The sequence below is a fragment of the Lampetra planeri genome, chromosome 50 (genome assembly GCF_965212315.1).
Source record: "Lampetra planeri chromosome 50, kcLamPlan1.2.h2, whole genome shotgun sequence".
Classification (NCBI taxonomy): domain Eukaryota; kingdom Metazoa; phylum Chordata; class Hyperoartia; order Petromyzontiformes; family Petromyzontidae; genus Lampetra; species Lampetra planeri.
In genome coordinates, this window is record NC_136156.1 from 1,185,749 (window position 1) to 1,197,336 (window position 11,588).

Genomic DNA, 11,588 nt, shown 5'->3' on the forward strand with positions numbered 1-11,588 from the left:
ATCGGTTTTCTGCCAAAGTTGCGCAATTGCCACGGTTTAGGCATGGTGCCCACACACTTTATATCGCAAATGGAGTCCGCTTTGAACTTTTAAATCGACACGCTTGCTTTTCACTGTGACTCCAACATTTCCTTGCTGCGAGCGGTAATTCTTTTTCACAGACCTTTGCACAACCCGTTACACACGGGTGTGATTAAATGGATGGACGTCTGTTCTGGAATGGAAGGTAGATGAGACTGTTGTGTGATTTGAAATATGTTTACCGAGGTCAGGGGTCGGCAACTTGCGGCGCCGTAGCCACATGCGGTGGCTCTTGAAGGACTGCTGCTTCGTGACATTATTCACTCGTTTTGAGGCTCTTGAAATATTTTCGTTTTTTACCGAATTCTTAAAATAAAATGGCTCCTGGTATGTCGATTGCCGACCCCCTACCCTCGGTGATTGATGTAAATATAGACGGGCGTGGTTTTGACGCCGTGTGTTCCAGCCATCGTTGCCCTTTTGCGCCATCCAGATAATCGCGTTCCGAACAAGTGTCTCTAGAACAAATATATAAAGGGGGTAAAAGTGTGATGCTGTTTTCTGTGGCGGCGAAATAAGCACATCTCTTGAAAGCGGACAGAAGTATTCCTTAAGAGGGGTGCCATCGAAATGTATGGATAATTAATTGTTGCCATTCGTTGTACCACCTTGGTCTGCATCAATTGTACCACAGTTCCTTAATCCACCACCGCAAATGTTACGCTTATGCGCCAAGCCTTGTGCAGCTTGGTACAGCGGTGTGCGGTCGTGTATGTACGTTGAACTTCTTTCGCACCGTGCGTGTGAGCTAATCACAGTCCTGTTTTTGTCATAGCTCAATGATCTGGCAATGTCTCTAATACAGTGTTTTTGCACAATGCACATTGCGTCTTGCTGCCAGTAACCGTGTGTTGCTCCTGCTTAAGGAGTCTCGATTCACCACGATGCGAGGGTATGTTGGAAGGGTGCCTGTTTGACTTGCATTCACTGGACTCCAGATCAGGGCTTCTATTCTCATGGAATATTTTCCATGGGGAGGGCAGTGATGGTGGTGGGGGCAAGCCCCGACTTAAATTTAGCCCTGGTTCAGATGCAAGGTTGCGTGCACCGGTTGCTTTTGTTTTTGTTCACTCCCAATATGCGCCCCGATGGCTAAGCTGGGTTTTCTCGCGATTCCATATCCGGTGTGGCCGAAGCAACCCAGTGCAATTCACGCTCGAGGTATATTTCCCTATTCTTTCAATTACATTATTCATCGTATTGGCCACACCTGACAACGGTAAGCTACAACACCTGCAAGTGGAGTCTGCGCTTGAACGTCGTTTAGGAAAAGGTACAGCCCTGCAATTGTTTATCACGCCACTGCTGTCATAAGGGCCCTCCACTCGAGTTTACTGGGGCCCTTTGAAGAGGTGGAATTACCCACACTTCACCTCACTGTGTGCAGCTTGCCGATCGACTGTGGTATAACCATCGATCGACTGTGGTATAACCATCGATCGACTGTGGTATAACCATCGATCGACTGTGGTATAACCATCGATCGACTGTGGTATAACCATCGATCGACTGCTGGATGGATAGAGGCGGTAGGGGTGGAATTTAATAAACTCGTGTAGCTTCCAGTGCCGTGCTGGGATATCGAACTGATGGAGTCTGGATTTGCAAGACCATTGTACTAAACATTGCAACAACGGCAGCATCCCTCTTGGGTTATGGTCCACACTGCCGGTGGCTGAAAGGGGATGATAGATACCATTGGGATGTTTCGGTCTGAAATCCATTTAAATGTGACTAGATTCTGTTGTGCCGTCTCGTGAGTAAGTATGAGGCAGGTGATATGATATTCCCGCGATTGATCCCTGTCCCATGTCACTGTCAACAGCGACACAACCAGTAATTTAAACTTTGGAGCTCCCAAGTGCTGCGTTTGTGTATTCCATAAGCAAACAATGTTCCGATTCGCAGATTTTATTCGATGATTGTGCTCTTGATACATGCAATCTACATACCGATATTGCATGTATGGTAATGTATACAATATAATCGTACACGTTGGACAATTAAAACAAGGAAATAATACGTGCGACATGGTAACAATGAGATTAAAAAAAGGTTTTTTTCTTTCGTCACGACCACATCACGGCTTGAATCACCGGGGATTGTGGTGGATGTGTTACGTTCGTTAATAAAAAAAAAATGTGTACGGTGTATAAAACCGGTGGCATGTATCGCGTTTGGCATTGAGTCCACAGATGTCAGTACTCGTCCAGAATTAAAGTCCCACTGTATGGTTGTGACAGCATTATTTCCAATTAAGCATCAAGGCAGCGATGCTTCAGAGCAGTGCCAAATTTTATTATTTCACAAACGTATATCTCTGAAAACGCACGTCCGATATTGATATTAGTATTGAAAATTATTTAAAATTAACTCGCTTCAGATTGCTGTAAAGGTAAATATAAATAGACACGTTTTAGAAGCACTCTTGATTCAATTAGATATTGATGTGTGTGTGCCATAATATGTACATATAAAAGAAATGGCACTGAATAATCACTTGAATTGCATCAGCGTGATATGTCAATGATGCTGAAGGATTAATGAATGCTGTATTTGTAGGGTATTTTGTAGGGAAACTTAGAAATATGTGATGCTAATGTAAGTGTTAATAAATGATGCAATTAAATGAAATTATTTGTCTTTGTGGTACATTTATACACTTACTTGCCGTTCCCCCCAACTTCACAGAACTACTTCTGATATTTCTTAAAATGGCCTCGTGATTATCACGAGGCTTCACGATTTCCCGACCGACCTTGCAACCATCACGTGACGGTCAAACCAATGTGTTTAATCATAATTATCAGAGCCGGAATTGTACCAAATTGCAAAAATAATTGGTATGATTATTTGTATGCAATCATCATCGCTGACCAGAACGACCCGGCGAAAACTCGGTACACTTGAGAACCAACCCAGCGTTGTGGGCAGCTGTTCTCGGTCTCAAAACACCCAAGAAAGTCTCCGAGTCTCAAGACTTTTTTCAGGATCCGTGTTCTTCATTGCAAGGCCCCACGGGCCGCTGGTAGCCACTGGTGGCCTTTAGTGTGGCCCCTGACGTGCGGGCCCCCGACAATCCATAAATGTGGACACCCTCCCCTCCCCCCATCATCGTGCTGCTGTCAACCCCAATGGTATCAAATGTGTGTCGGCCTTCACAATGATGATTGATGTCTTCTCGGCGAAAGTGGCACCGCTCTGAAAATTTGTGAGAAAAAAACACTTCAGGAGGATCCTGCTATGAAAAGTGTGGTGGCCATTACTGTGACTATCTGTGACTAATTTTGCTACGTGGGTGAAAACAGGCGTGCTCAAAGAAAACCCCAGATATATCCAGTAATAATGGTGCGTGTGGTCCCAAGTAGGGTGCAGCAGTGGTTTGCACGCTTCAGCTTAGAACTTGGCCACCTGAGGTTCGATTCTGGGCAAGGCTCGCGTCCGTGGCGAGTGAAGTGTGACGTGTTCTGGGCCCTCGTTTGTCACCAAACTGCACTCGGCAGCCTGGTGAGGTGTGGACAAACAACTTGGCGTGGAGAGAGGCCTTCATCCAGCAGTGGATTTACAGGGGCCGTGTAAACTATTCATGACGATACTCTTTGTTTCTTTCGGTAAAGTCACGTAGGTAAAAATAATAATAAAATAATAAATGAAAATAACTAAATTAAATCACGACGTATCGGAAGCAACACAAGCCTCCGTCATCAGGTGTAACTGCTCCAGTAATTTAATTAATATAAAAAAAACATGTCTTGAATAGCTCTCTTCACACGCTGCAGTAATTTTACTGGAGCAGTTACACCTGATGACGGAGGCTTGTGTTGCTTCTAGTTATTTTTATCTATTATTATTCTATTATATTTTTATCTACGTGACTTTACCGAAAAACCCTAAGAGTATGAATCCTTGCAGTCACGAAAGCTTCAAATCTAGTATTCATGACGAGTGTTATTTTGCATCATGACGGGTTCATACAATTGAATAAAAAAGACAATTTTAAAATTGCATTGAATTTATTTAATAAAAAAATCTATCACATTTGGTGTAAATTGGCGATCATCTCCCAAAAGTGTATTATTCTTGTAACACGTATTAGTCAATTTGAATAAGCCTTTCATGAAAATCTAAAAAAATGTAAAATCCACGTAACCTACCCAACGTTACACAGCCTATGGTGTCAGGCGTTAGGTACAGATCACCAAAACTTTGTGTATAATGAAATTAACACACCACATGTCACAAATTAACTTGCTGCACTGCCTTCTGTGATTCTAGGCAGCCAGTGCGTGGCCGTTTGAGTTGCCAACCCAGTTAAGAAATTAGGGTTTTATGTGGCTTTCAAAGAAGGGCCATTTCTCGAAACGTCATCCAACAGATATGTTTAGGCGGGCGGTGGTAATCCACGCACCGGATCAGTGAATCGTCCACGTGTTGTGAAACCATCCTGTAAGCAAACATAGTTTGGCCATGTTTGTTTGTTGTAGTACGGAGTTCGACTGATGGCCTTAATCTAAGTTGTCAACATAATGGTTGTTGTTTGACTTGCATCCCACTGGGATTTTTGCACACAGCGTTGGTGTACGGTGCTTTTTCTGAAATATTATGCTGTCTTTTCTTGGATTTTCTGTTTGCACATAGTCACATAGTCACTGTAAGATGTTTTCTTGTTCATGTTTTAGTTTTTTGTTTGTTGCGGTTGCACCCGATTCAAGAGCCGAATGGCTCACAGGGCTATACCTAATAAATTAAACTGAAAACTGAAACTGAGGTGTCGTACCCTGGCTCGCCAGAAGAAGGCGGTACATCAACAAATGTGGCCTTCACCTGCTCCGTATGTCTGGGATACGAGCGTTAATCCCCCCCCTCTCGCACGCGTGTTTTTTTTTCTCAGGGTGCTACGGTTTCCTCCCACATGTAAACACTCGTTCATTAATTGACGGATGTAACGCCTTCATTTGTAGAGGATCGCAGAGCTTGGGAAATTGTTGGCGCCGGCTCATCACGCGTGGCGGCTGCTGCTGCTGCCTTTTCCCGCTCGTCTCTGGTTCCTCCTCGTGCCCCTGAATCGTTCTCTCTCGATGAGAGCGAGAGAAGACTGCGCGCGTTACAAGTTGAAGTTGTATATTACACATTCCTGCGGAGGGAGCTGGTAGGAACGTTGGGTTGCACGGTCAATGGCCAGGGTCAACGGCGGCGTGGTGTATTCCGCAAATATGGCCGACTGTGAGGGCGGGCACAAGCCGGCGTGAGTAGGTTAAACGTTGAGTTTTATAAGGGCACCACGGGGTGACCAGCCCCTCCCCACCCAGCCCCATCCCTCCCCACCCAGCCCCTCCCCACCCAGCCCCACCCTCCCCACCCAGCCCCTCCTTGCACGACGGACACAATAATCCCCTGTGGGCTGGTGTCACCAGGAGGTTCCTACCAGTTATGGACGGATGTGTTGAGATTTGTCTAAGGGGCCGTCCATAAATGACTTCACGCACCTAGGGGGCGGGGGGGGTCAGACATTTGTGACAATGTGTGACGAGGGGGATGGGGCAAAAATCGTCCACAATCGCGTGACGTCATTTATGGACGGCCCCGAACTGCACGATGCACTTCTCTACGGGGGTTCTGAGTTGACGGTCGTCTCGTTTCCTTGGTTTATTTCCCACTAGAGACGCAATCATACAGTGCCCTTAATTAAACACAGTGCTCGCCTTTTGCCCGTCCAAGGACGGGTGTGTGTCAGTAAATCTGAAACTTGCAAGCGAAAAGCAGACCGCGACGTGAGATATTCATTGCATCAATTCGCGTGCAATTTGTAAGGCCGCGGTGACACAGACCTATTTCATTTTAAGGTTATAATCCCTTGTTCATCATGCCGTCCTTTTTACTTCGATGTCTCAACAGCGTGACGGAGATCACGTGACGTGTGAGGGTTGTAAGTTGACGCCGAGGAGGGGGGGAGGAGGCGCCTCCCCCCCCCATGTGGAGTGACGTCAGCCGCTAATTAATATTAATGGTGGGCGGCGTGTCCATTTGGAAGACGTCACCTCTTCATGAGTATTGATCTGGGGGGCTGCTCGATGTGGAGTGACGTCACCCGCTCATGATTATTAATGAGGGGGGGGGGGGTCCATGTGGAGGACGTCGCCTGTTCATGATTATTAATGAGGGGGGCTGGCCGACGTGGAGTGACGTCACGCGCGGGACACACAGACATTCTTTGCTCATTATCGTAGTAAATGGGGAGGTCTTTAAACCAGAACACGTGCTCTTAGGTTTTTTCGGTAAAGTCACGTAGGTTAAAATAATAATAATAATAATAATAAAATAAATGAAAATAACTAAATTAAATCACGACGTTTCGGAGGCAACACAAGTCTCCGTCTTCAGGTGGGACCGTCACAGCCAAATTTACTGTATTTGTGATATTATTTAGTTATTTTCATTTATTATTATTTTATTATTATTATTTTACCTACGTGACTTTACCGAAAAAACTTAAGAGTATGAATCCTTGCAGTCACAAAAGCTTCAAATCTAGAACCAGAACAGAACCAAATGTGAAGGATCCAAATCTCCACTCCACCCCCCAGACGAGCGTCCACTTGGAACATTCCAAAACGTGCGTAACGCCACCAGAGCCAATTATTTAAACTTATTTAATCGTCAAACGTTAGTCGAAGTACAACTTGCTGGCAAATTTCACGAATAGGGATTAGTTCTTGAGAACAAATCGCACGCTTTCAATTGTAATGTAACACGTTATAATATCGCTTCAAGAGTATAAATAAATTACCCCCCCCCCATCCAGCGTGCAGCGTTGGACTCGTCTAACTCAAGGGCGTTTGACGCTCCGTGTTTGTTTTTTGCGTAGCAGCGTTAATTTTCGCTTAAAACTTAAACATTTGTGCAGGTTTTTCGTCGTAAATCCCGAGGAACATGTTCGTGAGGGTTCTGTCCGTGTGCAGGTTGGTCCTTTCCTTGCAAAGTCTCTCGGTTTTGGCGTCGTCACAGGAGAAAGTTGTTATTTTGCTGCGTGCTGTGGTGGTGATAGTCACAGGCCGCTATTGAGACTAATGGCACAAACACAAACTTTTAGAGTACATTGAGCGCGATTAGGTTTTTAGTTTCTCGTCGTTAGGAAAGACAGTGCCTTGTTTGCGTGCGTTTTTAAATTGCTTTTCATGGCGTTTAGACCTTTAAATCAAAATGACATTGTAATGTAGGCGATGGTTAATAGATCGAACCGCGTGGGATATACCAGCGCTCGGATGCTGAGCAGATGTTGCGCCAGTATACAGTAGTTGTCATTGGGTGGTACATAGTTGAACAGCGGAAAGGCAAGTGCATCAACATCGGTTGTTGTATTGTGCGTGCTGTGCTCCCACGTCAATGATTGCCTTCATTGGACCAGCGAGGTGAAGTACGGTTGACTGCCACGACTCGCCCCAACGTAGTCAAGATGTGGATTGACGACGGCATTGTACATGAGCAGTGGCGCTAGTTGCCCAAGTGCTGTGTGTGTGTGTGCCATGTGTGTGTGCCATGTGTCTGTGAAGGGTATGTGTTGTTGGTGCACTGGTTATTATTGATATAATTATCTTGCCCTAGCCGCTTGCGCGGGCTCTCCGCACTGCGCTGCCAGAAATCGGAATGATGATTTGTCTCATGACAGGCCACATGGGTCTTCGGCACTTCACATGGCCTCAAAGCTGCACCTGGCCTCGTGCAAATGCCATGGGGATGTCGCCTGAACTCTTCATGAAATGGCGGCTCTTGTTTGTGTGCGGTCGGCGAGGAGTGGATAGTCGGCGCAGTGCTTGGATTGGTATTGCAAGTTGAAGTGGGATTGGTATTGCAAGTTGAAGTGGAATTGGTATTGCAAGTTGAAGTGGAATTGCACACGGGTGGTGGTGGTGGTGGCCTTTAGCCACCGTTGTTGTTGCCAGCAACCTGCCCATGCCAAGCAGCAGGGTTACCTATTGGAGAGACATTTTAATTAGAATAAAGCTATTCATTTAATTTTAATAAATCGGTTATTTTCTCGTATTATGAAAACCATAGTGAGTGATAACAGTGGTGTAAAATACTTTGAGCTGTGATGTTGCACCACCACCGGCGCATTCCCTGAAATGCCACTCATTGCGAATGCAGGTCAGAGGGCCTTAGGGTTGCCCTCAGGCCTGCGCTTCTGGCCCCGGTGGCCACCCACAAGAGCCGAGCTGCCCTGCACACGCTGCCGGACCTCCCCTATGACTACGGGGCGCTGGAGCCCCACATCAACGCCAACATAATGCAGCTGCATCACAGCAAGCATCACGCCACGTACGTCAACAACCTCAACGTGGCCGAACAGAAGCTAGCAGAGGCCGCGGCAAAAGGTATCCGCAGCTTGTTGCACGTCCGATTGTAGCAAACCGTATTGCCTCTAAAATATTGACTACAGTGGTGAAGGTGTAGTCCTGCAATTGCTTGCTCACTCCACTGTTGGTGGAAGGTTCTCCACTCAAGAGGTAATTTTGACCCACTCTTCTACCCTGGCCATATGTCTAAGAAGTGGTAGGACTTCCCACACTTTACCTCGCCCCATGTTACCTGCCGATTGTCTAATTGTTGCATATTGGGAAGCTTGATTGGTTGGTTGTGTTGAGTTGCTCTAAAAACAGACATTTTGTGGGTCTCCGGCTCCAGGTGATGTCACTGCAGAGATTGCACTCCAGCCTGCCATCAAGTTCAATGGTGGTGGCCACATTAACCACTCCATCTTCTGGACCAACCTCTCGCCCAATGGTGGTGGAGCACCCACTGGTATGGTACTTGTTTCAGTTACTTCATTTTATCTTCGTTGAAAAGAATAATCTTTATCCACATCGCAACTAACTGGTGCTTTAGTCATACATTGAGCAGACACGTAGTCTTGTCTGCTATATTGCAGCATTGTTGATCTCCAGAAAGCATTTTGAAAGTAAAGTTATGTGCAGATGGTCCATGCTGTGTTTAAGGTAGGTAATTTAAAGGGTAATTTTGAAATTATGACGAGACGCTCACATCTGCGAGCCTACTCTTGTAATAACCTGCTTTTTTTCTCAGGTGATTTGCAGAAGGCAATTGAGGCGGATTTTGGGTCATTCACGAAACTTCAGGAGAAGATGAGCGCGGCGTCTGTCGCAGTGCAGGTGGGCCAGGGAGTCGCTGCACGAGCATCTACGCAAAACCATAAACTAAAACACACAATCATCTTTGCATCATAACATTAAGTGAGCATAGTAGGTGGCTCTCAACGTAGGTTTTTAGGGAGCAGCTTGATTTCCTTCGTCTCGCGCAGGGCTCTGGATGGGGCTGGCTGGGCTACGATAAGGAAACCGGGAGGCTTCGAATCGCTGCGTGTGCCAACCAAGACCCTCTGCAGGCCACAACAGGTATTGATGTGCTTGTTCACGCTGAAGATTGGCAGGAAGCACATTGTCAACTATGAATTGATACTGGTAGGAACCTCCTGGTTACACCAGCCCACAGGGGATTATTGTGTCCGTCTGTCCGTCGTGCATCCAAAAAATGGGACGGGCTGGGTGGAGAGGGGAGGGTGGGGAGGGGCTGGGTGGGGAGGGGCTGGGTGGGGAGGGGCTGGGTGGGAGGTGGGAGGGGTGGAGCTGGGTGGGGAGGGGCTGGTCACCCCGTGGTGCCCTTATACAACTCAACGTTTAACCTACTCACGCCGGCTTGTGCCCGCCCTCACAGTCGGCCATATTTGCGGAATACACCACGCCGCCGTTGACCCTGGCCATTGACCAAGCAACCCAACGTTCCTACCAGCTCCCTCCGCAGGAATGTGTTTAGTGCCTCCCCATTTCGTCTCCATCTCTTGGACTTACAATCCAATAAATCATCTGGCTCCAGCCCACGAACTGAACTCATCACTCCGTCTTGGCATTGCACTGTTAATCATAAGTTGCAAATTGGTATTCAAGCAAAATGAATATCTTAATTAATTTTGGTTTTTCCACTAGATTTTGATTATTCTACCTTCAGGGATAACACATTCAGGTTGAACACATGGGACGAACACTCTATGCAGGTAATATAAAAGGCGCATTTCGCGTGTGGATTAATAGACCTACTCAAATGACCAATATATTAGCTCTCTGACGATATCTTCCAAGGGAGCCCTTTGATACGGTGGTGCACTGCTTGCTCGAAGGATTCAAAATGTCAATTTCTTTGTTTCATGACATTGCACTGGGCAGTCGAAGAATATAATCAGGGCAAAAACATATACCTTTTTGAAAACTATTCCTCGTTTCATCTTTCTTGTGCAGGTTTAATCCCACTGCTGGGCATTGATGTGTGGGAGCATGCCTACTACCTGCAGTATAAGAATGTGCGGCCCGACTACCTCAAGGCCATCTGGAACGTGGTCAACTGGACAAATGTGGCCGAGAGGCTGGCCGCAGCTAAAAAATGAGCACAGCACAACTGTGGCTGCACCCTTTCCTTACTCCTCGACTACAAAGTAGGATGGTAGCAAGGCCAGAATTCATCTCAAAAGCTGTGGTGCAATCGTGTTGCCCACACATTGAGATATGGACTTTCCAAATGGTGTAGTTTTGGCATTCAATAATTAATCAGTCCGTTCTTTGGCTTACAACCAAATATCATTAGCTCATGTTTAGGACATCTTAGCTTGTTTGACTGAAAGTTATCTTTAAGTACAGAAAATATGGGTTTTGACTGCCGATTTCATTGAACTTATGAATTACACATGTATCCTTATGTGTTGTGCTCATTGTGATTTGGAATTTTGATGTATAATGGGATTCTTGCTTTGCTACTCATTCTGACTAGATCCCTTGAGCCACATGCAAACACATGTCGTAGCCAGATAGAGTGGCATGCATATGAATTATTTATCTGACAGATTTGTTGCTCGTATTTGATTTTTGGGTTGGGCCACATTTGTCATTAATACCCTCCACCACCTGTCACAGCCAAACAAAGGAGGATCCCCTAATGACACATGGTTTGGCCAGATCGTTGTGCCATCACCCAATATATCAATTGTGAGTCATAATAAAAGATATAATAGTGTGCATAGTTTGCGCACTCTAAAACTGCTTGGGCATTGAAATAAAGTATCTGAACATGCTCATGTAAACGAATGTAGCACTTGGCTGAACTGAAAAGGCACTTATATTTAGCGCGTTAAAGAGGTTGTTTGTTGCATAATGCACCGAAAGATATCGTTCTTGTTCTCATCTGTAGTTGATCGAATCGCTATTGGCAAACCACCAATGTTGGCATTTACAACTTAATTTGTGAAGGGTAGGGTGTCAATTCTTGAATTGTGATATGAAAGTGTGCCAGTGTTGGGTGTTGGTGGGGAACTAAAGCATTTCCTCTCGCCCTGCATTGTGCCATTCGGGCTTGGTCTGCTGTTTTGCTTTGTCGAAGAGTGTTTTATTTTCACAAAGAGGTTTTGTTGGGTTGATTTACAATACAATAAAATCCGTTGCAAATTA

At 45.8% G+C, this 11,588-nt stretch overlaps 1 protein-coding gene across 1 annotated transcript; it reads left to right on the forward strand.

The window, feature by feature from the left end:
- The first annotated feature begins 6,878 nt into the window (after positions 1-6,878).
- On the forward strand, positions 6,879-11,588 carry SOD2 (superoxide dismutase 2). Its single transcript, XM_078616161.1, has 6 exons — positions 6,879-7,040; positions 8,227-8,453; positions 8,764-8,880; positions 9,163-9,248; positions 9,398-9,491; positions 10,389-11,588. Exons 1-6 carry the CDS (start codon positions 7,012-7,014, stop codon positions 10,532-10,534), a joined length of 699 nt encoding a protein of 232 aa, XP_078472287.1. The 5' UTR covers positions 6,879-7,011; the 3' UTR covers positions 10,535-11,588.